At 37.5% G+C, this 27,893-nt stretch overlaps 1 protein-coding gene across 1 annotated transcript in view; it reads right to left on the bottom strand.

The window, feature by feature from the left end:
• USP3 (ubiquitin specific peptidase 3) overlaps positions 1-27,893 on the bottom strand; it is an 85,853-nt gene that overhangs the window by 54,747 nt on the left and 3,213 nt on the right. The window contains exon 2 of the mRNA XM_081157085.1: positions 2,528-2,588. Coding sequence (XP_081013211.1) covers positions 2,528-2,588 — 61 coding nt within the window. The remainder of the gene's footprint in view (positions 1-2,527; positions 2,589-27,893) is intronic.

The raw sequence follows: 27,893 nt of genomic DNA, 5'->3' as shown, positions 1-27,893 counted from the left end.
TTACGTTTCTCATCTGTAAAATGGAGAGAACAGGACTCATATCTCATACACTGTCAGGTAATTAAATTAAATAACCCATGGCTCAGAATACATGCATGAATAAATGAATATTTTTAATTTTTATTCATCTTTTCCTTTACATGCTTAACTACTATTTATTCAGAATCCAAACAGCATAATTTACTTAAAAAGTGGTAATATTAAGCACATACTTTGAGATGACACATTGCACAGGTCAAGAAACACCCAATATTTAATTTAAAAGGTAAACTCCAATATATAATATAAGTTTAATAGCTAATCAGCTCAATTTCCGATGCTTATATTTATTTTTTCTGTGCCATGAAAAGCAGGAGTAATATTTATAATGAGGAGTGCCTTTGAAATCAAAGAAAAGGCAATCATGAACAACAATAAAGGCATTACTATTTTCAAGTCTCTGAAAACTGATTATTTGTACATAGTACACATGGTTCACTTAGCCACCACACTGTAGTCTCCAAATATAATAGATGTTTAAACAGTTATTGGAAATGTCAGTGATAAAGTAAGAAGTGGATTACTGTCAATATTAAGATTAGCAATGTTTTGGCTAATACACAAATACATCAGTCAGAAGTGAACAGTTTTGTTTAAAAAATGGCTAACATAAAAATAAATATTTCCCTCATCTAGTTTTAGATTTTAACTAGACAATTTGGTCTAGAAAGGAAAAGTGTCAATATATATCACGTGTCTAACAACAATCACAAAAGTCTTTAAAATCACTAAACTGAGATGGTATTATGAAGACCAATAAAATATATAACTCAAATATACTACTGATAAACTATGCTTCCTAGTTGAAACAATATTCAATTCAAGACTTCCCTACAGACAAGTGGTCTAAAATTACTGTAAAGTCAGAATCCATAATGAAAGGAAATTAACCAATCAGCTCTATAAAATGAAGATCCAAATGCAGGCTACTCTCATTATGTTTAATCTACTTAATCATATTTTTCTGAAACTATGTCAAATTTCTAAATTTAAGGTTGCTTACAGCTGGAAACAGACTATCTGCATAATGTAGAAAATTTTCCATTTATTTTTCCAAATCCCGCTTAGAGAATTTGTTGCTTGCTATTAAGAACACTAATCTCTCCAATTTTTGAGTTTGTCAGGTCTTTTTGTTGGCATATGACCTTCAAGATTTCAGTTGTAGAGCACTATGAGACAACTGGAGAACAGAATTATATAAATTTTATTGCATTATAATTCTCACCTCTCAAAATCTAGGAGAGGAATCTGTCTCTTCAAGTGCAGAATTTAAGTGCTTCTACTTTTCTTCTTTTTTAAAAAAATGTTATCTGTACATAGTATTTTCAGGTTCCCCAAATCCTAGAGATTTCAAAACCACAACAGCCAAAATTAAGAAAGATAAGCAGTTAACATTTTCCAAAGGTACTCTTAAGTGTACATGGAAAAAAGTACTCAATTCCAGAGCTCAAAACGTGAAAAATTCAAAATTAACTGAACAAAGATGCTCTCTTCATGCAATGAGGGTTTAAAAATAACAATGGGGAAACAGTCTTAATAAATATGATATAGATTTCAGCCTGTGTGACTTAGTATGATTTCCCATGCCCTGCTGCTAAGCTTTTAACTCAGAAGCAAATTCAAAGTGGATTTTCTAAGCTAAAAGAGCAATAGATATAAATGTGCTACTACCACTGTCAGGCTAAAAGAACACAAAGGCTGATATTTGAGTTTGTGTCCAAAGAAAAGAGTTACTAAAGTACTTAAGTAACATCATTTTGAAGCCAAGAGCTGGGAGGAAATGCTCAGGCTTGAACTGGGATGGGGTAGGGGTGAGGAGTTAAGTCCCTGGAAAGCAAAACTGTCTTAATGGAACAATGAAACATTTGATACATCTTAGCAATTAACTATGAATTCCACAGTGAGAACATTTTCAAGGGAATGAATTCCCTTAGCTGTAAATATTTTAGTGTTGTGGGACTTTTTTGTCTTCAGAAGAATGATGTAATACTTGGGATTTGAATCAAAAGCCAGTAAAGGTGGAGATGGGGTAGGTAACAGGTGAAATCAGATTGGCCATGTGCTGATGATTGTTGAAGCTGGGTGATGAAAATATAGGGTTCAATTACACTATTCTCTCTACTTTTGTGTATGCTTAAATTTACCCTAATAAAAGCTTTAAAAAACAACCATAAGGTAAACTTTTACTTAAACATTTCAAAGTTCCCATATTTCATCTTTTCAATCAAATGTACTAGGTTTAGATTATATTGATCATCAAATGAATTTTTCTGAGTATCAATATAAAGGGTTTTTTCCCCTACATTTTCCTTAGTTGTACCACTGAAAAAACAGATTCTATGAGGACAGGTAAGCTCTACAAAGAATTTACACACTATGATTAAGCAATGGTGCTAAGTAAACCCAAATCAATAACCCTTTAACATAAAGCTTAAAGGCAAACTGGAAAATGCAAGTAGGGAAGTGAAATAATAAGGCTGTCACGTACCTTCCACAGTGGACACTTGAACAAGTCAAACAGACCCAGGGGCTTTTGTTGGATCGGCACACTAATAAAAAGAAAAATACACAATATACCAATTGTATCAGGTTAATTCCCAATTTCTCCCCTAATCCGTAATAGCATATCCTATGATTCAGTTATGAATTCTAGGGCAGTATAGGTGTACTGAACCTCACAGAGCGCTGCCCTGTAAATGCGCTGACACAGAATGGCCTCCTAATTGAAATTCTACTGAGAAGATTTTAAGTACATATACACAACAGCTACTCATTTTAATTGTTAACTCAACTCAACTCAGTTTAATTACAAGTTAAATACATATTCACTTTTTTCCTTTATTACTTACTCATTTTACCAGTCTCAGACAAGTTGACAGTCTGCTTTCTCCTTAAAAGCATTTTTAAGTCTAGTATTTAATCACGTCTTTGCCATGTGGGTCATATACTATTCTAAAAAAACAACTCTCAGTTTTATTTAGTGAGAGGTATAAACTAAAGATACAATTAGGAACACTAAGCCCAGTTCTTCCCAAATCAGTATCTTAGTTGCATAAAATATAATTCTAAATATGACAGCTGCATATAATTCTTGCTGAGAGTGTAATTAGCACATTAATTATTTTGGCTTAGGTATTATGGGGTGGAGCAGGCAAACACGGATATGAATACTTTTTAAATATTACAATTTTGCTCTATGTTTTATTCTGTTTTTTTTTTTCTTTTCAAAAAACCCAATAAACATAACAATGATTTTCAAAGGGGAAGGGATATAAAAATCACCTGGGAAGCTTTTTCAAAACACATATGTTCTACTGAGGCAGAAAGAATGTGTATTTTGAGAAATGACTCCCTAATAGTACAACCTCTTGAGAACCACTAGTTAGCCTCCTCGGGCCATTGGAAGGACAGCACAGCAGAACCACATACTCAGGGTCCTAGTAAATCCACTGTCTGGCACATAATATGTGTTCAGCCAGGTCAGTGTTGGCTCAGTGGTTGAGTGTCGAGCTATGGACCAGGTGGTCACGGTTCGATTCCCACTCAGGGCACATGCCTGGGTTTTGGGCTAGATCCCTGGCAGGGGACGTGCAGGAGGCAGCCGATCAATGATTCTCTCTCATCATTGATGTTTCTCTCTCTCTCCCTCTCCCTTCCTCTCTCTGAAATAAATAAAAACATATTTATAAAAAAAATATATATATATATATATACACACACACACACACACACACACTCAATAAACATTTGTTGAAAACAAGTTTAAATTTCTTATTTTAAAATACCAAGCTCGCCCAGCCAGGCGTGGCTCAGCGGTTGAGCGTCAACCTGGGATCCAGGTGATCAGGGTTCGATTCCCAGTCAGGGCACATGCCCGGGTTGTGGGCTTGATCAATGACTCCCTCATCATTGATGTTTCTGTCTCTCTCTCTCCCTCTCCTTTCCTCTCTCTGAAATCAATAAAGATATATTTTAAAAAATAAATAAATAAAAAATAAAATAAAATACCACGCTCCTCCAAAATCTGGTCCCCTACCTTACTGCTCTTGCCTTATCATACCTTACATCAGGTCTTTGTCACTGTTAAGAACAGTAACCAAAACTGGGAATCTGGAGAACTGAGAACTATAAACCCTTTGAATGTGTAATGAAACATTTTAATAGGTCCTCCTAAAGATATTTCATTATAGTATCACTGTTTGACCTGCTGTTTACTATTGGTTAGGAACCAAATTCTATGACGGTAAATTCATAGAACTGTAGATTTTTTTTTTTAAATGTATCTTTATTGATTTCAGAGAGAGGAAGGGAGAGGGAAAGGGAGAGATAGAAACATCAATGATGAAAGAGTCATTGATCAGCTGCAGCCCACAACCCGGGCATGTGCCCTGACCAGGAATCGAACCCTGATCGCCTGGATCCTAGGTAGATGCTCAACCGCCGAGCCACGCCCGGCCGGGCAGAATTGTAGATTTTTATTCGGTAGAGATAATTTCTTTCTTTTCTTTTTTTAAAAATATATCTTTAATGATTTCAGAGAGAGGAAGGGAGAGGGAGAGAGAGATAGAAACATCAATGATGAGAGTCACTGATGGACTGCCTCCTGCAGGACCCCTGCTGGGGATGGAGCCTGCAACCTGGGCATGTGCCCTGACGGGGAATCGAACCCCGATCTCCTGGATCATAGGTCGATGTTCAACCGCTGAGCCATACCCAGCCAGGTTCAGTAGAGATAATTTCTGTTCAGCAGAATCCAAAGGTTTTACTACCCTGTAGGACATTAAACAATATTTTGTATCTAGTTTAGCAATTTATTTCAATGTTCTTTCTTCAGTGTCTACAAATACAGTTAATTCCTCAAATGCTCTTGGAATCAGTTTTACTATCCTGCTATTTCCTTAATAATGAGTTAAATAAATCTATGACATATGGTCATTCTATATTTGTCTGGGAGGGGTGGAATGGGCAAGAAAGAATAAAAGAGCACAGTGATATGCTGACCAACAGGGCTCTATTTTTAGCTTTTTAGCTTTTTATTGATTTTTAGAGAGAAGAAGAGGGAGAGGGAAGAGGGAGAGGGGAGAGGGGAGAGGAGAGAGGGGAGGGGGAGGGGAAACGGGAAACATCCATGTGAGAGCACAGCATGGATTGGCTGCCTCTTGCATGCTCCCCACCAGAGATCCAGCAGCAACATGGGTATGAGCCCTGACCAGGAGTCAAACCAGCAACCTCCTAGTGCATGGGAGGATGCTCAACTAACTGAGCCACACTGGCCAGGGCCCTAACTATTTCTGAATATGAAAGCTTTGAGTGTAAAATCACCTTGCAGTTCGCCACCTTTCTTTAGTGCATTCACACTGTTAACATTAATTGCCAGGGCCATCCTAAAGGCATTTGAGTTCTTGAGTCAGTTGGGTACAATTTTGTTGTATGTTTTTGTAAGCTGCGTGACAGAAAGGCTAAGAAGAATACCTCCCAAACTGCTGACAGTTATTTCAGGCAGTACATGAGAAGACTATTTGCGAAGGGAGACTGTTGGCTTATCATTTGTACACCCCTGTGGTATTTGACTTATATCAACAAGAAGATGATGTTTTTATAGTATGAAAAGAAAATCCTAAAAAGTATAGTTTTTAAAAGAAAAATAAATTAGAAAACAGCTTACATGAAACAGGTATTCATGGTTTGAGATATAATCTGGAGAACTGAAAAACTATAAATATTATAGTTTTGTTCCTACAGCAAATCTTTTTTTCTCTTAGTAAATAACAAGAAACACTGTAGCCCGGCTGGGCGTTGAGCATTGGACCTAGGATCCAGGAGATCGTGGTTTGATTCCCAGTCGGAGGAGCACATGCCCAGGTTGCAGGCTCAATCCCCAGTCGGGGGCGTGCAGGAGGCAGCCGATTAGTGACTCTTTCTCATAATTGATGTTTCTATCTCTCTCTCCCTCTCCCTTCCTCTCTCTGAAACCAATAAAGATATACTTTAAAAACACACACACACAAAAAAAAAACACGTCTTCTTAAAAAAAAAGAAACGTAACTCAATCTGGAAAAAAATGTTGAAATTTAATATTATCCTCAAATAACTGTTATAATAGTAAGTTCATACCCAAGATTTTAACTATCTAAAGTATTTTTTATTATGAGATTTTTTTCTTATTTTAAATGAAGGGAAAGAAAATCTAGAGCAAAATCATTATTATTTTGATGTGTTGCCTACCGAGTGTTCCTTTTCCCCTAATAGTTGCAAACATACACACAATACATAAAATTTTATAATCTAATTGTTCCACTATCAGTATACTGAATGCTTTTCTTCATGTTATTGAATTTACAACAATGTATTCTAAATCTAGTTTTATGATACCTAAATTATCTCAGAAAGCTTTATTAATCTTTTAATTTCTCAATTTCAAGTTTTAAGAAAGGTACCCTAAGGCTGAGGGGAGGAAGGGATGGTGAGCAACTGTCTAACAGTCATGTGGTTTATTTTGGGATGGTGAAAATGTCTTGAAACTAGACAAAGGTGGTGGTTGTAGATTTACTAAGCGTCATTGGATTGTTCACTTTTAAATGGTTAATTTTATGTTTTATGAATCGCACCTCAATAAAATAAATAGAGATAAATAAATAGGTACTTAAGACATTAATGTCTTAAGAGAAAAGAAAGACATTAAAAGGGAGTATTTTTCATAAATCAAGATTAAAAAAAGGAATATTGACTTTCAAAAACATTGGAAACAAGTAACTGTACCTTTTAATGAATTTCAAAAAAGACATCATATTCTGAATCAAGATACTAGATTTCTTCCATCATAAATATTTACAGTAAGAGAATGAAGACTTAAGACTTAATAAGAGAGCTGGTCTTGGCTATTTAAACAACAGTACTCTCTGAGAGCTTAATATTTTCACACTGGCAAAACATTTGAAGGCTAGAAGTTATAAAGAATAGGGTATGACAGGGCATTCTAATGTCATTTACTGCATCGCTCTGGAGAATATTCACTCTGTCTATACACACCTTATCCAAATTAGGAACCCTTAACGTACCCAAGACAGTTATAAAATAGAATGAAAAATATTGGCTTTAAGTTAAATTAATTCCCAATTATTATGAATAGAACAGGTCAATAGCATGAATAAAAGATACAAATAATCTCAAAGTCATTTATTTTAATCACCTTAAAGGGAAATATTATAAAAAGGCAATCTCTCCCAGCCGGCATGGCTCAGCAGTTGAGCTTTGACCTATGATCCGGGAGATCGAGGTACCATTACCTGTCAGGGCACACACCCAGGTTGTGGGCTCGATCCCCAGCAGGAGGCAGCCAATCAGTGACTCTCATCATTGATGTTTTTCTCTCTCCCTCTCCCTTCCTCTCTCTGAAATCAATAAAAATATATTTAATAAATAAATAAAAAGGCAGTCTCAATTTATAGACAGGTGAGTTCAAAAGTGTATCTGTACAATCAACCTATTTCCCATGGTAACAGTATTAGAGGTATCCAGGCTCTCCTGTAAAATTCTAAATGAACCATTGAAATTTTTATAAATATATAACAGAATAAAATCATAGTCACTAAAATATTTTAAGCTATAAATATACTATCTATTCAGTATAAAATAAAAATATTAAACTGAAGTTTTTTATTTTTAAATCTTAAATGCTGGTACTTGAGAGAAATAGAGTAATATGGATGGAAAGTTGTAGAAGTTCAAAAAGGTAAGTCTGAGAACTATAAGGGCTCTTTTTATTACACCTAATTATACTTCAAGGTCATGTCAAGGCAAGGAAGCCCTGCAGTGTATTTCTCACAATTACACTTGGCCACAGCAGGGTCACTGGATGTCATAAACAGAGTCTCGTCTTCTTTCACTCAGATTATAAAATTTCTTTAAAGTTACTTTCTCCTCCAGCAATCTCTCCTGTTTGCTTCCATTCTTCCAACCCCAAGTCTAGTGTCTCTTTTCTCAGTCCCTAGGCATCTCAACCTGAAGGTTGGCACTACCTAGGCTCCCTCCACCGTCTCTATCAGCTGTTGCTGCACACCCTTCCTCTGGCCCAGTTCTCACGTCAGCCACAAGCTCTACAAGTTGGCAGCAGGGCCCCTCTGGATAAGTGGAGAACCCTGATTCTCTCCTGGGCTACGGCCATTCTCCAGAAAGTAGAAGCTACTAAACACTAGCTGGGCGGGAGAGAGGGGTGGGGGAGCACAGGCCTCTAAAACCTGCTCACACTCAGGTCTTCTTCCTAAAGTCCCTCAAAACTTTAACCGTCTTGGCAACCAGGAGGTAAGAACTGATGGGGCACAGAGGGGAAGGGGAGGCATCCAAGTGATCTACAGACCAAAGTGGTTTTCCTCCCTACTAGTCGTAGGAAAGGGGATCACAGTCTGCTCCTTTATCAAGAGAGAAAGGGCAGAAAACTAGGGAGTTCTGCACTTAAAGGAACCTATTTACACAGGAATGTTTTCAGGCTGTATTCATCAGGAAACAAGGAGTTCATAATGTCATCCACACCGAATACAACGTTCTTTCCACATAACCACCAATCTTCAAAATCATTAGTATTCACTACACAGAACCTAATAATATAGAGCATGTTTGATATTCAAGGCCTATCAACAATTTTCCTGGAATTCTTAAATTTTTTATAAAACATCATGCATTAATGCTCATGAAACAACTTAGTCACTGTCTCTACACAGAAAGCAGTTCAAGCACACAGCACTAACAGGCAAACCATTTATAGTGCATCCATTAATTGAATAGTTGCTGCAACTGGGAGAGATGCCCTTTATCTTCTTACCAACGCAAAAGGTGAGGATCCGATAACCAGGATTCTAGTCCTGGCTCTTCCATTCCTTGCTATAGAACTGAGAACATCACTACTCTTCTGGGTCTATTTCTTCATTGTAAAATGAAGACTAGGTGATGAACATGTCCCTTCTAATCATAAAATTATTCAAAGAACATAAGGCAAAAATAGATGAAACAATCATGTCATTTTCCTCTATAGATAAAATTCTTCCAACTCCACTTTCCACCTAATTTTCTTAAAAGGCTTAACAAAAAGATTAATTGCTAATGTAGTATAATTTTCTAAACCAATGGTTTTCAGCTTTTTTCCCCCCGTGCCACAACCCCTGAGAGGCAAACACGTTCCCACCACATTGCCCATCAGTAACAGCAACTCTCTGCAAAAGCGGGGGTGGGAAGTGTGTGGAATCACTGTTCAGGATCATCATAGGCAAACATGCTGCTATACCAGTAAAACTCAGAGCATCCCCCCCAACACATGCAGAATTGTTAAAGTTCAACACTCTACAGATACCAGCAACCCATAAGAAAACATCCATAGCCCAGCGGGGCGTGGCTCAGCGGCTGAGCCTCGACCTAGGATCCAGGCAATTGGGGTTCGATTCCCGGTCAGGGCACTTGCCTGGGTTGTGGGCTTGATCCCCAGTCGGGCATGCAGGAAGCAGCTGATCAATGACTCTCTCATCATTGATGTTTCTATCTCTCTCTCCCCCTCTCCTTTCCTCTCTCTGAAATCAATAAAGATATATTTAAAAAAAAAAAGAAAACATCCATAATATTCGTTTTTTATTAAGTAAATTCATTTTTATCTAGTTAATGTTTATCTACAATGTACTAAGTACTATTGCAACCACTTTATGGTTATTATTTCATTTAATACTCTACAATGCAGTGAGGTGCATACTATTATTTGGTGTGTTTATGAGTCAAAGAGAGTTATGTAACTTGCTAGGTTAGTGACAGAACTGGAACTCAAACTCATACAGTGTTTGAGGTCATGGACTGCTGCAAAGCAGTAAGTCCAGAAGGCTGTCATTTTAGTTATAAAAAGATTCCATTCTCGTGTGTTTCTGTGTATATATTACATACCTTTATATAAATTTTTAGAAGTCGGGAAGGGTATATAGTTAACTATGAACAGTTAAGCAAAAGGAATGGGATGGAGGATTAGAAGCACATGGATCTACTTTCAACTATACTGTTCAAATTTTTTCAGAAAGCATTACTTCTTTTATAATAAAAATAAATTTTAAATGCCTTAAATTGAAAGTTACTGGTATTAAAGTTGTCCTAATGAAAGGAGCTTATTCTAAATTAAGCGTGAGTGGTAAGTTAAAACCAAAATCCAAGACTACAACCCTGTGGGTTTGTAAAAATTTGACCAATGAAAATAAAAATTTTGCAGCTGTTATTCAAAACACACACACACACACATACACACACCATCAAAGTATCAACAGTAAAAGTGTTATTCTTCTTGAAACTGGAGGGTAGGGTATTACCCTGGTTGCAAGTTTGGTCCCCAGTCGGGGCATGTGCACGAGGCAACTGATTGATGTTTCGCTCCCTCTCTCCCTCCCTCTCTCTAAAATCAATAAAAACATATCCTCAGGCGAGGACTACAACAAAGAGAGCGAGCAGGAAATGGCCCACAATGCAGCCCAGAGAAGAAGAAATCCAGCCATACTAGGCAGCTGCCAAAGGTGCCAAAGCTGCCAGAGTGCAGCCAAAATCACAGTCTGCAGCCCTTCCCTCTCCCCTCAAGGCTGGGAGTGGGCACTGGGTTCCCAGGGAACAGGGAAACGGATTTCTCTTAAAAAGCAACAGAAAGTGCCCAGGGCCAAAGGATGAGCCAGCGCAGAGCTTGGGAGACTAAGCAGAGGTCTAAATAATGTAGGAGGAGACGAAGCATGAGCATCAAATTCAAAGTGTTCAGAAGTAGAGGTTTGGACTCAAGGCCAAGATCACGGAAGCGAGATTTCATAGCCAAGGCAAGGAAGGCAATTATGGAACAAAGCTTATTTATCTTGGTTGCCTTTCCACTTTGCCCAATGACAATCTTTTCCACCTTGCTCCTTCTGCAGCTCCTCTTGCCTCAGTCCCATTCCTATTCAAGGCTAGCAATCAGTTTCTCCTAAATCATTAGGTAAGTAAATTGCTTTCTGGTAAAGTCACAGTTCACTATTTCCCATAACCATTCTCTTTCTGTTTAATAGCTCTCTGACAGATTAAAGGCGATCACAAATTCTCTGACACTCTTCTCACTGAGAGGCAGGTCTATGCCCGCATCCCTTGTATCTGGGCAGGCTCTGTAACTGCCCTGGCCAACTGAATGGCAGAAGTGACTCTGCGTCAATTTGCAGGTCTAGGCCTTAAGAAAGACAGTTTCCTCTAGCTATTGCTTGGAATGCTAGCTCTTAGAGAAGCCAGCCAAGTAAGGAGCCTGATCACCCTGAGACCAACACACTGTGAGAAGCGCAACCCTCATGGAAAGACCTTGGAGAATGACATCATTTGTGAGGGTGGGAAAGACCGGGAAAGGGAGAAAGACAGAGACGGAGAGACCAGGGAGCATGGAGGCTGCAGACGTGTGAGTTAAGAAGCCGTACTGGGAGAGGATGCTCCAGCTCCAAGTGCTCCAGCTGACGCAACGCCAGCCAAATTCTTTCTGAATTCCTGACCCAGAAAATCATAAGCAAAATAAAATGGTTGTTTTAAGCCACTAAGATGTAGGATATGTTTGTTATGCAGCAATAGATAACAAGAACACCACGTGTAGAAGGAGGGCTATTGGTGATACAGCATTAATCACTCACCCTATAAAACAACTCACTGCAACGATTGGCACTGTTGTTTAGAAGTGAGGATGGGAACCTTCAAGAGGGTCTACCCCATAGAATCACTACTCTTTAAAGACTAGACTATCCCCTCTGCAAGAGAGGTAGTAAGAGCAAAGACACAGCAGTCTATTGTCAACTAAGCTGTCATCCTCCTTTGGACTGGCTCTTTTTGTGGCCCATCGATATTTTAATAACTCTAATACAGATGTGCTGTCACTACTGTGAGGCAACCTAATTCTTTCTTGAGCACAAACATCACTCCTAATGTTGCCCTATATCGTAAAAACCACCGTCAAAATCTCAAAAACACTATTCCTATAGTAACCCCAAATTCTGGATAAAATCCTTAAGGAGGTGTCATTGGCACCTGCAGGAATTCCTTTTCTTTTCATTAAAAGCTACAAAGCCTTATCCTTTGGCATCTCTGAATTATGTTCCAAGGAGCATTCTGGGAAACCTCAGATTTTATTGAAGGGTGGATTTGAAAAACTGACTCTGAATAAAAAGTTGAGAACATCCTACTCCATCTCTGTTTCCAATTCTATTTTTACCCTAAGGGTTCTGACATATTCCTCAGCCAGCCTGACTTGATCCCCATTACACTCAGTGATGTCTGATCCCAGGCCTTTGAAGTTGGGATCAAGAGCTCACATTCTAACCAGAATCCAAAGATTTCTGAGGAAATACACTTTTCTCTTCAAGCTCTCAGGCAACTGTTGCAGAGTCCCAGGGGGAGGAGGTAGGCAAGGGGCACAGTGACCAGAACTCTGCTCCACATCATTTTGATTGAAGTAGGCAGAGCCTTGATCACTTGCCCTTGACCTCTAACCCTGCCAAAAGAGCTCCTTCCCTCTTTAGCACAAAAATGTATCAAACTGACTGGGTTACTCTCATAGGAATGTAACTGCTACTCTGCAGACTCAAACATGTTAGAGGGCATGCCCGGGTCGGGTGGCTCGGTTGGTTGGAACATCACCCAGTGCACCAAAAAAGTGGTGGGTTTGATTCTGGGTCAGGCCACATACCTGGGGTGCAGGTTCATCCCTGGTTGGGGTGAGTTTGGGAGGCAACCGATCAATGTTTCTCTCTCACATGGATGTTCTCTCTCTCCTCTCTCTCTCCCCTTCCTCTCTCTCTAAAATCAATTTAAAAAGCATATCCTAGGCGAGGATTAAAAAAAAAAACAAAACACATGGTAGAGGGCATGTGATATAATGAAGCAAGCATGGACTTTGGAACCAGTCTTAAGTTTACCTTCTAGCTTTACCATTCTTTTATTCTACCTCAGGGAGTTGTCCAGAGCCTACTTCCTCATCTGCAAAATAGGAAAAGTACCACCTCTACTCACATGGTTATGCTAAGGATCTCATGAGACAAACAATATAAAGTGCACGGCAAAGGCCTAACAAATAGAAAGCACCCAGTGATTGTCAGTGCCTTTCCCCTGAAAATATATTTTAAAAAATGAAATGGCTATCAGGGGTTAATTTTGGCGGCGGCTATTACATACAATGCAGGCAACAAAAGTCCACATTTATCAAGACTATTAAGTTTCGGAATTTTTTCCCTTAGTTTATACTAATTAAAATAAACTGCCGCTGACAATTGCTTTTCACAGAAAAATTCCAAATACATGTCACATGAAAGTCAGCAAAAATCCCTCAGAAACTCCTCCTATATCTGACCTAAAATTAAAGCATATTCAAAATATCAAATGAATTAGATCAAATACTCAATTTTAATAGTCTTATTTCAAAACTACCATAACCACCTTAATATCAGAATCATTATGATGATTTTACACAATGTAAAATACACACCTTAGGAAGCAAATGCATTTTAGAAACATATTTTGGGAGCTCTGCAAGGAGGTTTAGATACATTTAAGTACAGAAGCAACTTAAGAATCAAACCATACTGAAATATACCGAACTCAGAAGTATTCAGAACAGAGACTAAATCGTGATTCACCTACCTGATCAATCAGAATATTCCTTAGGTATTCCAATATCCAATACAATAGGATTATAGGCCCAGGCATTTATAATATTTTTAAATTTCTAACTTTTGTTTTAGCAAAGAAGTAAATAGGAATGCTTTCAAATCATACTAGATTTACAATATGGTGATCAGTTTATTTTTAGGGATCAGTAGGTTTAAACTTCTAAATAACTCACTTCTTTATCCACCTTATTTCCTGCTTCTCTTTAACGGGCAATGTCCTTGGCTCTTAGAGGCTAATTTTGAGACTGTTCTAGCCTACTTTCTCAACCTTTTCCATGTCAGGACATGCACAGAAAATGATAGCATCTGTATGGCATATGCACACAAACTGAAGAGGCTTCTCAGGGCCAGAAGTGATCTGCTTGGTTGCCCTTAGGCTGAGATCATTATCTCAGCCCATATGTAATCCATTCCCAGCCCCTCTGATGGGAAGCCATGCTCCCCAATCTTTTACCTGGTTATCTAGCAATGTAGGAGGAGGTCCTCCTACTCCAATGCTTGTTTGTTGGAACAAAAGACTAGAAGCCATCAACCAACCAAGAGGGCCAGCAGCACTATCTGGGAATCTAAGATGCCATTCCTCTGAGAATCTGCAGTTTATAATATTCCCTAATGCTCTGAGACCTATCAGAGAAAATAGGTGCCCAAATCTTTATTTCTAGCCTATGTATAACTGCCTGCTCTACTGCCATTCTATCACCCCAGGGGGCAACCAGTCAACAGTATGACATGAAGGAACCTAAAATGAATTAAATTAAGAGAGAGAGGTGCCAGAAATAGATGGGTCTGAGTATGAGGGTGGTAAAACAGCACTGATAAATATGCACAAGCAACAGGGAGCTGCTCAAAATGTACCTGGGTCCAGAGCATATGATTAGCTACTGCTGACTAAAAATGTTTCCATGGCACTTCCAGGTCTCTGATTTCAAGGTTTCCCAGGCAGAAAAATAATTACAACCAATTACAATATTTCACGTAAAGTTTTTTTTGGTTTTGTTTGTGGGTTGTTGGGTTTTATTTTATGGAAGCACAACATTTTTTTTTTTTTTAAATCCTCACCCAAGAATATTTTTTCCCATTGCTTTTCAGAGAGAGTAGAAGTGGGGGGAGAGAGACACTGATGTGACAGAGAGACATCAACTGGTTGCCTCCCACATGGGCCCTGACCGGGCCAGGAATCAAGCCCTTAACCTGAGGTACGCACCCTTGACCAGAATCGAACCCGGGACCCTTCAGTCTGCCGGTGGATGCTCTAACCACAGAGCCAAACCAGCTAGGGCCACAACATTTCTTTGTTTCATTGAAATAATATCTTGTTCTGTTGTCTATTCTTTTTTTAAATTTATGTTTATTGTTGAAAGTATTACAGATGTCCCCCTTTTCCCCCCTATTGATCCCCTCCGCCCACATCCGCCCCACTCCCATGCCTTTCCCATACTATTGGCCTGTGTCTGTGCATATAAGTTCTTTGATTAACCTCTCCCCCCCCACTGCCCTGCCCCCGCCTTCCCTCTGAGATTCCTTAGAGTGTTCCATGCTCCTACGTCTCTGGGTCTATTTTGTTCCTCAGTTTCACTTCAACAGTCTTGAACACAGTTTTAAGATCACAGTAAATGGGGAGACAGGAGCAGGCAGGCAAATATCCTGAAGTATTCTATTTATTATTTATTTATTTATTTAAATACATTTTTGATTTCAGAGAGGAGGCAAGAGGGAGAGAGAGAGATAGAAACATCAATGATGAGAGAGTCACTCACTGACTGGCTGCCTCCTGCACGCCCCTGCTGGGGATCGAGCCCGCAACCCGGGCATGTGCCCTGACTGGGAATCGAACCTCGATCTCCTCGATCCTAGGTCGATGCTCAGCCACTGAGCTGCGCCAGCCGGGCTTGAAGTATTCCTTTTTTTTAAAAAAGGAAGTTTTTATTGATTTTAAGAGAGGGAGGGAGAGGGTGAGAGAGAAACATGGATGCGAGAGAGAAACAGCCATCGGATGCCTCCCACACCCACCTGTACCAGCATCAAACATGCAACCCGGGCATGTGCCTGGATGAGTAACTGCACCACCGGCCCTTCCGTGCACTGATGACGTTCAACCAACTCAGCCACGGGGGCCAGGGCTTGAAGTAGTCTTATAAAATCACTTACATACTACTGCTCGTACAACTAGAAAGTTAAAACTTTTCATCTTCCTGAGGACACCCAAAATACAAACATGTATTTTTACAAGGCTATCAGCTGCATCATTATTTGTAACTGTAATATATTGGAGACAACCTAAATGCCCAGCATAGGAGAATGGCTGACTTCACTGTGACACATCCACAAATGGGAGTACTATGAAACTTCTAAAAATAATAAGGAAAATTTCTACAAACACAAGAGTGCTATTCAAAACATACAGTTAAATGAAAAAAGCAAAGTCCAAAGGAGTATACTTAGTTTGCTACCTTTAGTGAGAGAAAATAAGAAAAGGTTCCTATATCTGCTTTTTTTATATAAAGAAAAACGCAGGAAGGATAAATCAGAATAATTGGTTATCTACAACGGGTGAGTGGAAATGAGTGGAAGGGTTGGGTAGTAACACTTCTAGGTATAGTTTTAACTTTTGGAAATATGCTAATTTTTTTATATACTCAAAAAGTAAATTAAAACCAGCAAGGATGAGGTGAAAAAAATCTAAAATGGAAATCAAACACAAACAAGTGAGCTTAACTGTGTGTCAAACAAATAAGTGTATTAAAAGGAGGGAAACTGACCCAAATAACTTTTGAACATAATACTTCATATATTGCCAGTATACAGACAAAACGACCTGTAAAGAAATAATGAACTCTAGCTGTAAGGGTTTTCTTTGCAGTGGTATGGGCTAGAAGCTCTGGAACTACTTTCTCTGATTATGGCATCGAGCAAATGAGTACATGTGTTTGGGGATAATGGGAACCAGATTCTCAGTGTTGGGAAAGGGCACGGCAAATAAGGAAAGGGGCAGGGCTCTCTGTGGTGTGGAACTGGAATTATAGGCATCAATCTAAACTACTGTTTTATATACACACAGGTATAGACATGTCTATTTGTATCTTGTAGCTCTTATCCACTGAGCGATCTTGTAGGGGAGAAAAGAAAACTTTTCCTCATAGAAAACCAACTAATATGTTTAGAAAAAATATAAGTTAGAAGATCAACATCTTGCAACCATCCTAAGAATAACTGATTCAGTCAAGAATCATCAGTGTATGCTAAGTTTAGGTGAAAATTTGGTAAGGGACAGTGTATATACACACACACACACACACACATACACACAGGGTGGGGCAAAAGTAGGTTTATAGTAGTATGAGAAAGTTTTTTCTTGTATTATTATTTATTATTGTATTATTTTCCACATGAAAAACTGTAAACCTACTTTTGCCCCACCGTGTGTGTGTGTGTGTGTGTGTGTGTAATCTCAAAGTCTCTCCCACTAATTACTTATTAATAACAAAGAGAAAAATAGTAACTTTACAGTGGAAAGTTACTTGCAAATATTACCTTAATAAAGTAATCAAAGTTAAAAGGTGAAGGAATTAAGCAACAACAACAAATAAAACTTCACAGACACAGACAATAGCAGGGTGATTACCAAAGGGGAGGGGGGATGAGGGGAGGTAGAAGAGGGTATGGGGGGATAAATGGTGATGGAAGAGGCTTGGCATGGGGTGGTGAACACACAATATAATATACAGATGATGTATTACAGAATTGTACACCTGAAATCTATATAATTTTATTAACCTATGTCACCCCAATAAATTCAATTTGAAAAATAAAATTAAAAAATTAATTCAATTTTAAAAATTAAGTTAAAAAATAATCTAAGTTAACATCACCAAAAATGAGACAAACCAGCATCATACACCCCTTTGTATACGCTCTGAGGACACAGTATTACTTCTGTAGTATTTCTACCAAAACAGTGCATGACCTGAACCTAACCATGAGGAAACATTAGAAAAACTCGAATTGAGAGACATTCTAGAAAGTCCCTGGCCTGTGTTCTTCAAAAATATCAAAATGTGAAAGACAAAGGCTAAGGAACTGCTCTAAATCAGAGGAGACTAAAGAGTCATGACAACAAATGAAATGCATGGTCCTGGGTTAGAGCCAGGAAAGGTGAAGGGGGAACAAAAAAGGAAACAGCTATAAAGGGCACTATATAAAAAAACACAGGACAAGTGGAGAAGCTGAGTATGGAACGTGCATTAGCTAATACTACTGCATCAGTATTAAATGTCCTGATTTTGACCAATATCTTGTGTTACTGAAAAGAAAGTCCTTGTTCTTGGAGGAAAAAAACAAAGCTAAAGTATAGATAAGGGAGCATTCTATCTGCAAATTACTGGGGAGGGGGGTGTATATAAACAGAAGGTGCATTCGTAAGTGATAAAACACATGAGGCAAAATGTTGACAATTGGTGAATCTAGGTAAAGAGTACATGGGAGTTCTTTGTATTATTCTTAGCAATATTTCTTTAAGAGTGAAATTACTATATCAAAATAAAAAGATTTTTTGGGATAAAAAAATTTATTCTTTACTTCCAATTAAGAACATACTTTTTTTTTTTTTTTTTACTAAAACACAAGGGAAAGGGTTCAAATACCAACATGCAGAGCCAAAGAGTCCTATAAACCTGGCATTAACTTCCCTTTATTGGCAGATGATGAACTAGTCCAGTAAAAATATGACAACACATTAACTGCAGTAGCCCAAATGACCTTACAACTATGTTTCTTTCACACATCCACAGCCTGGCTTGTCAAGCAGAGTCAAACCCTCTGGCTTACCTACTCTCTCTGCTGACTTATCAGCAATAATATTTTGCTCAATTTATAAGAGAAGGTCAATCAGAGTTTGAACTTTTACTCAAATAGAGTAATGTAAAATTTCAGTCCTAGTGATTTAACTTTCTGAATGACAACTAATAAGATCCATTTTGATAGGGCAAAGCATTTTGCCCTAAAAACTGGATTAGATATATTTCATCTAAAAATAGACACCAACTTAAACAGGGCAGACCAACTTCTCTCTTATCTCCTTTCCTTCCTAACATCCCACTAAAATGACAGTAGAGGAATTAAATAGCTGTTAACTCACAAGGATAAAGAGAACATGTGAGGCATGTTCAAAAGTAGACAAAAGATTTCAACACGTTTTTGGAAGTCATAAAGGAGTTAGAAGAGCAGTAACAATCTTAGTGCAAAAGAAACTACAATCTAAATGCCAGCCGAGAAGAACGCAGACAAGAGGCGGCTCTGGGCTCAGGGACACTGGGCATAGCAGACAACAAGGGTAGGGATGGGACTGAAAACAGCAGTCTAAGGGCAGTAAGAAGCACTTATATCATGGAACTTCCTGCACCCTTTGTCAGAACATCAGTTCCCAGAGGAAAGACTTAAAAACTAAATGGTACTTTAAAGAGTCTCCATACAGACATCTTGAGTGCTTCCTCCAATGAAGGTGGTGGCCTGCTCCCCCACCTCAAGGTGAAGTGCACTGAAGACAAGCCCTACCCATTTACAGAGCTTTTTAGTGCCTCCCTCTTGTATGAAAAGACAAAGATAAAACAGATCCTTGAAGAAACCTCTAGTCTGACAGAATCATTTTAAAAATAAAAAGAACCCAGAGGGAACAGAAACAATGCAAGGAGCAAGGAAAACTTTAAAACAAACTCAAAAACTCTGTAGTAGTAAGAAAAAATACTGCAAAACAGCAGCAACAGAACGTATGAAAAAGCAATGGTCAGAAAAATGAGAAAAGGCTCTTGAAAATTAAAAATAAGATTATCAAAATTCAATGGAAGGGTGGAAGAAAAAATCAAGGAAATATCTTAGAACTAGAACCAAAAGGCAGGATATTATGGGTTCTACCCAGGACACCCAACATTCAATTAATAGCAGTTCCAGAAAGAAAAAGTACAAATTAGGAGATGTACATATGGAAGAATGAGTGTGCTATCAGACGTATAGATTGAAGGTCCCTTGAGTACCCATCACAATAATGGGAAACTGACCATGCCAAGACGCGTCATTTTGATACTTCAGAAAACCAAAGATAAAATGACTATCCTAAAAGCTTCCAGGAAGAATTAAAGGAGATATATATGAAGAAACAGTAATCAGAAAGGCATCAGGTTTCTCAACAGCAACACTGGAAGCCTAAAAACAAAAGAACAATGGTCTCATAATTCTAAGAGAAAAATCTTTTCTAATAGTCCATAGTCAGACAAGCAATTAAGTATAAAGGTAGATTAAAGTATCGGACTTGCATAGGGTCAAAAAGTAACCTCCTATGAGAAGAGAGCTCAATGATGCGCTCCAGCAAAACAGTTTAATAAACCAAGAAAGAGGAAGACATGGGATCCAGGAAACAGATCTAATACAAGAGAACGGCAAGTGAATCACAGGATGAGAGCTATCCAGTAGACCCAGAGAACAATTAGTTCAAATCAGAGCAGAGGGATCTAGAAAAGAGGTCTCCAGAAAAAAACAGTGCTAAGAGATTATCTGCTTAAGTGCTTGGAAAATAATATTCATAGACATTTGGCAGACTTATAGGTACACTTGGGAGAAACACATAGAAGGTGAACTAAGCAATTTTTTAGAAAGGCAATTATTTACTCAAGGAAAAATAAAATGCTGGACAAAAAAGAAAAAGTAATCACCATATTAATCAGAACTTCTAATCAAATTACACTGAGAAATGGAGAGGGGAGCAGAAGGAAGGGTGGTGCAACCACAAATGTCCCATTTACCATAGCAAGATGTCAAGAGATAATGCCTAAAAATGACAAATTAAGAAATAACAGTGTATTACTTAGAAGTATGCAGGTAAATATGAGCGAGAAAGCTAAGAAGGGCTTGAAGTGGTTGTCTGTGGACAGCAGGACTGAGGGTGGAATGGAGGGAGACTGCTGTTCTATTTTAAACCTTTTGATACTATGACTTACTGTTTATATGTATTACTTTTTGAAAGCATAAATTAATCTTTGAAAAGTAAACTGATAAAACAGTCATAACAATTCATGAGACTGCCCAAACCATTATCTTAAGAAAAAAAAAGGGGGGGGGCATGTCTAAAATTCACTATATGGCATAAAAATCACAACAGCAGTTTATCATTTGGGGCCAATTCCCTATATACTGTAAAAGCTAATTTGCAGAGCTAATGGTATGTGTCCTTTACTAGAGAATATAATTTCAAAGCTGGCCAAAATTTGTCATCTATATGTTAACAGATCCAGATACCTACAGAGCCAGAAAAGAAAGGGCATCTGGTCCTGCTGACTTCCCACACAGAGGCAAATTCTGATTCACAAGGCTGGTTCCCCTTACTGGTTCAAGCATTTTACTCTATTTTGAAATGGATTTGTGAAATCAGTATTTAACATCAAATGAAAACAACATATGGAAACAATGTATGTGAAACTACATATTCTCAAGAACTGTAATGCACTAAACAAATTTGTTATTATTAGTTGTGTCACAAACTCAGATTTGTTCAGACCTAATATGGGGAAAAACACCTAATGAAGCTATTATGCTATATACTCTACCAGTCCTCAGCTAAATACTGGACCTGTGCCCCTACCTCCAAATGAGGGGAAAGGGTACTGGGAGGAAGGGTTAAAGCTACTGAAGCCACAGTAGATTACAAAATCAGAGTCAAAATGGGCCACTTTTGCCTTTGAAAGACCAGACACAAATAACTACAGAAAAATTACCAGTTTACATTGTTTTGAAAATAACTTTCCCTATGAAGCTGATTATGTAAAGAATGAACACAAAAGCCATGAATTGCTTAAGAAAAATTCTGACATCCAATATTTTCATTTAGTTAATATAGCAAGATCTGATGCAACTGCACGCTTTTGCCAACAACCTGAGTAAGCAAAGCCAAGGTTAAACAGCAATGGGATCTTCAAAAGAAATGAATCAAATCATAAATGTAAACACCACACAACTATTATTTCAATATAATAGCAAGTGTATGCAATGTAAGAAAAGATTCTTAGGTATATATTTTTATAGGAAGCACTCCCTCCCATAAATAAATAAAATAATTCAGCGGTTTAGGTACCTCTTATTATCAGACTTTACTCAGAGAACAATGTGTTTAATATCTACATTGTACAATTCTCTTCCTAGTTTTTTTGTAATTATATAATAAAGGTTAGTGCTAAAGCACAAAGTGGGGGCGAGGAGAATCACCACACGTGTATTTACTGTTGTGCTGGGAAACTATTCTTTTAAAATCAATGGGACTATTTATGAAGAAGTGGGAAATATACATATAACAACTGGGCAGAGACTTATACTCTGCTTAAAGGGCTAGATACCCAATATTACCAAAAATAAGCACCAGCAAACTCCAATCACTGTTCCAATTATTTAATAAAAACAAAGAGTTGGAATTTTTTTATGACCAATAGGCATAATTTTAAAATTTGACACACATTTCCCCAAGAATCTCCATTAATTATTCAAAGGAAGAAAAACACAAAAGCCTGAAAAAAATACCTTTTACATGAGGCTCTAAAAAGACTACTATATATAGACAAAACACTTGAAATAACTGAAATGAAACTGATACATTTAAGCTCTCAGAATTATATTTTCATGGCATGGCCCTGGCCAGGTGGCCAGTTGGTTGGAGTACTGTCCCGTACATTAAAAAGGTTGTGGGTTTGATGCCCAAATGTGGCACATACGGGAGGCAACCAATTGATGTCTGTCTGTCTCTCTCTCTCAAATCGATAAAAGAATATATCCTTGGGTGAGGATTAAAAAAGTAAATTCTTGCCCGGCCGAGCATGGCTCAGCAGTTGAGGGTCGACCTAGGATCCAGGCGATCAGGGTTCGATTCCCGGTCAGGGCACATGCCCGGGTTGCGGGCTCGATCAATGACTCTCTCATCATTGATGTTTCTATCTCTCTCTCCCCCTCTCCTCTCCCTTCTCTGAAATCAATAAAGATATATTTAAAAAAAAAAAAAGATTTTAAAAAAAAAAGTAAATTCTCATGGCATGAGCACTGGCAGCTACTTCATACACATAAGGTGAAGCTTGAGTTCTTAGTTGTTGCAGAGCAATTTTTCCAATGTTAACACATCTACCAACATTAAGAATAATTCAGGTGGAAACTAGAGTTAATCTCAATTAAGTCAAAGGACATTTACTATATGACACTAAAAAGATATATAGACACACACATTAATAATCAACACGTGTCATCCACAAAGTTTTTAAGTTATATAGGAGTTCTTTTTTTAAAATATTATATCAGAACATTTCTCTAACATTTTATCTATCAATTACCCCAGGGAAATATTCTATCACAAAAATTTGTTTCCTAAAAGTTTCAGCATGATCTTCACAACTTTGATCAAGATAGTATAATCCCAATGTTGTGCAACTAATCTTCAAAACTAAGGAATGGACAATAATGTATTCTTTAAAAAAGAAAACCCAAGCATGATGAGTAAGGGCAAAGATTTAAAGAAGCTAAAACAATAAGTGTACTATCTCATAATCAGTTAAATTAAACCTGCAGGAAGAATAGTTTAACGCCAGTCTGTTCTTCCTGGAGCTGAGATAGTACAAGAACAGTCCATAAAATTAAGAGACTTCTGGGTGGGTCAAGGGTGAACAGGCAAGCAGATTTCTATGAGACTGCCTTAAACCCAGCTAGAACAAAGAAAAATATCAGGACAGAACATCTACTCAAAATGGAAAACAGCCCACTGGTAGAGCTTTTCAATCGTAAAGCAGAGTACAAAGTCTCCAGATAAAATCCACTTGGTTGTAATATCTTTTCAGAGATACAAGCTAGTTCCTTAAAAATAAACTTTCAATTCCCTCCTCAAAGAGGTCTTATAAAATTTAATTAGCTAGCATTTATTTAACTGTGAGAATTTTGCTAACACAAACAACTAATAAATACAACTATAAACTTCATTTTTCAATGTCCAAGTTTAAATTCAAAAGTTTTCAAAATCTGAAATTTCCTTTTAAGCACATCTGCATTTTATACATCTGTAAATAGCACACACACATCTACTTTTCAGTGTATCTTAAGAAGAGAGGGAAATGTGTTTTAAGCTTTGCAGTCTAAAGACTATAATTAACTTTTACAAGAAAGACAATTGGAAAATCTTAGAATATAACTAAATGGGACCAACAAAGTGCACTGCCTAAAAACAAAGATTCCAATAACCTCTGAGCTACCAGGGGAAAAAGCTAAATTCAGCATTTTAAGAATTTTCTTCTCCCACCCCACAGCGAACTACCTCCAAGAAGAACCTCCTCTACCAGAAACAAAATTTAAAAATGGGTGGGGCAACTTCAAGAACAGAAGCTCATTTAAAAAATAACCAAGAGCTAACTGCACTTTATCCACTGCTCTACTGAGAAGACTAGTTTGTTATATCTGAAGTAACACGAATAGCCCACAGAAAGATTAGATCTGAACTGTAAGGAAGTAAAGACATTCAAAAACAGTTTCCTACCTACTGTACTACCAACCTTGTCGCAACCTGCCTTCACTTTTATCAATAAGCAGGGGGAGGAAGAGCTCATCAAATGCAGAATTTAAATAAATTATTTTCAAAATTTAAAATGCATTTTTATGCCAAGAATCTTCAAAGGGATTTTTTCAAATATGTTTCCAAACACTTTAAATCCTTTAAATGATCAAGCATTAAGTTACTGGATGACAAAATAGAGACAACCTAAAAGTATGGTTTGAATGGCATTTGAATTTAAGCTTTGGGCTCTGTCTACTACCCTCCTCCTCCCCCAAGCATCTTAAGCAACTCTCTTGATCTTTCTCAGTTTCACAATCTCTAAAACGGGAAAAGCTGCAAGGATGGATAGTTAATTAAATTAGGAATAAATGCTGGCAAACTGCTTTGAAGTTACTTTATGCTGTTCTCAGTTCTCCTCCTACTCAGTAAAACTAATAGACAAGAAAACATCTGGAATTACTATAGATACTAACATCTGCAGACTCACAGCAGTTTAAAAGATGATCTCTGTTTACAAGCTTCTAAGCCAAAGTTCATTCAACAACCCCGAAGATTTCAGGATACAATTGCAAGGAACAACTTTTAGGTAAATTTCCTTTCAGTCTGAAAGTTACTGACTCGTACCTACATTCTCTAAACAGGCTATTACGAATCACAGAGCATCCTGAGCAGTCTTGGCACAAAACAACTCTAGGTAAGATGAACAAGCTGTTACTGTTGTTAATGCTATTTTCAGCATTCTAAACTGTCAATCCAGGTAAGCTTCCTCACAAATAACACCCTCCAAAAAGCACCAGTCCCTGCTGAGAATCTAAGTACTTCCTTCTAAGCCATCTGTCCAGGAAAGCTCTATTAAAACACCTAGAATGCAGTTACTCTCAGTGCAAAGGAGCTAAGAATAAACATAAAACACGAAAACACACTGAGCCCTATACGTTTCCACTTGAAACACTGGTGACCTACCTACCCAAGTCTACTCCGATGCCTAGGTTGAATACAAAACCCACAGGCAGGTCGGTCAGAAACGGCAGCTTAATCAAGGGAGGCTAATATTTTTTTTCTAAGAAGGAAGATATATAAAATAGCTCAAGAAGAGGGGGAGCGCAAAAAGAAAAAAACAAAGCAGGTTAGGAGGAAATGTACACGTAAATTACTCCCTAATGGAGAAAGACCCAATTAAATTTTAAAACAGGAATTTAAATTACTCAGTGAGCTACAAACTCAATTACTCACTGTTCTTCTTACTGAGCTACAAACACTATAAAAACGTAAGTATCTCGAAATCTAATTTGCAGGATCCAAAATTAATCTATTATATTCTAGTAAAGAAGGAAGTTGCATTAATTTCAAAGAGGAAAAAGTAGGATGTTCTGAGAGGCTAAGGCTACTGCTGTAAAAGCAAAGAATGATGAGAATGAATCATTTTGAGAATAAAGGATTAACGGTAAAGTAAAACAAAGAGTTCAAATTCTCCCCTCAATCCCATTCTTTCTCCCGCTTGGGGCGTGAAGGATCTTCTTTGTATACTACTAAGAAGACTATTTAGAAAATAACTTCTGATTAAAACTTTTCCACAACAGCAAAATACTAAACTCAATCCCTAGACTGCAGCCTCCTCAAAAAAACTCATGGAGCACATTCTAAATTCCAGCTCTTTCATATCTATTACTAATTATTCAGAGGCTATGGAAATATGGTGAGGTCACCTTAAGGTTCTGGGGTGGTGTGGGAGGAATACTACTGCCAGAAAAACTAGAAAGAAAATTACATTTGACTGAAGCTTACAAATATTACCTTAAAAAAGTTTAAATTCTTCAGAAAAGTAAGCAAAATTAAAATATTACCTTTAGAATTAATGTGAAAAAAGTATCACCTGCCCACTGATTTTTAACTGCCTTATTCACATTTACTACTACAATGTCTATCTCCCCATCTATAAACACAATGTCAAAAGAACACAAATTCATTGTGATAACACCGCAGATGGTCATGTGCTGATAATCCAGTCAAAGTTTACAGACTAAAATACTGGAAGTGAGGGCAGGTGAAAGCATTATGGGGGGAAGTTCACTTACTTTGCATTTATTTTCAACATAAAGTTAAAGAGCATTCCAGCCACGAGCTAAATGGAAGAAAATCTCTTCATTATTTAAGCTCGTATTTACTGTCTTATTATGTGCTAGGCACTTAATACATACTTCATAGAGTGTTACTAAAGAGCAATAACTGCATTTGACCTAAAGAACAAATGACTGACCCCATCTAGAAAATTTAGTCTACTGAGAATACAAGAGTCCTCTTCAGATGTAGGTTGTAAGAGAAATGTGACACAAAATAACCCATCACTCCATCAAGATGATTTCTTACCTTTGTTACAAATTACAAATTTATTACCACTGAAAAGTGATACTTCATCCTACTAAATGGATCTTCAAAAATAGGGTTTATTTCCAATATCCACCCAAACCTGGCGAACATTTACTTGATCTACCTTTAACTTTTCTTGAGTAACGTGAGGGGAATTGTGTACTGGAAACCTATAAAAAGCCATAAACAACTCTTCGAAGAATTAATCAGGGAAAATTTCTGATGCCTGTGCTATTAAAATATTTCCATTTTAAACTGGCTAACCCAAACCCTGAAGTTCAAATGCCTGATCTTCAGCCTTTTTTAGTTATTAAAAACAGTTGTGTTTAGGTCATCGTTTTGGTTTTTTTATTAAACAATTTGTGTTTTTCCCCCTGTATTTTGCCACTGGTTCAAGTCTTCTATCCACAGAAATAAGAAATGCCTAAGCCTCCAGCTTCTGAATATAACATCTGGTATGTGCACACAACAAAAAGCTTGAGAGAATGTCCTAGTTTTATTTAAAACCTTTTCATTTAAAACGAGAATGCCTTTAGCAAAGATTAGACATAAATCAGCTTTTACCTTATTAGGAGATTGCTATTTTCAACATTTACCTTAAACCACAACATGGATTTATGTTCTAACCAGTTAGCTTCCTGTCTCTCCCCAACTCAATTAGACTTTTTTTTAAAGCAAAGGACTATTGGACCTCATGATCTATTGCCCAGTTAATATATTTCAAAAGCTCTGTAAGTCTCCACAAAGACAAACTGTTGTCAGCCTTAAAGCTTTAAGGATTTCCCTAATACTCTACAGCTATTCTGATAAGAGCAGGTGCCCTTAGCTGTTACTATCTGTATACCAGTGGGTTCTCAAAGTGTGATCCTGGACTCCTGAGAGTTTCCAAGACCCTTTCAGAGGGCACATGAGGTCAAAAGATTCTCACAAATATTAAAATGTTACTTTTATTTTCCACCCTCATTCTCTCACAAGCATGCAGTGGAGTTTTCCAGAGACTACATGATGTGTGATAGAACCAGAGACTGAATGCAAAAGCAGGTATGAAAATCCAGCTGTCTTCTATTAAGCGACAACAGAGATGCAAAAATATAAAATAATGCCGTTCTCACTAAATTTTGTTTTGAAAGGCTCGTTATTTTATGGAAACTACTATTTATGTTAATGGGCAATGTATTTATTATTATTTGTAAGTGATTTAATAAATACATATTTTAAATTTTTCTGTTTTAATTTATGGCAAAAGAATAGAC

Source organism: Miniopterus schreibersii, assembly GCF_964146895.1.
Source record: "Miniopterus schreibersii genome assembly, chromosome: 1".
Taxonomy (NCBI): Eukaryota; Metazoa; Chordata; class Mammalia; order Chiroptera; family Miniopteridae; genus Miniopterus; species Miniopterus schreibersii.
This window is presented reverse-complemented; position numbering and strand designations above follow the sequence as displayed.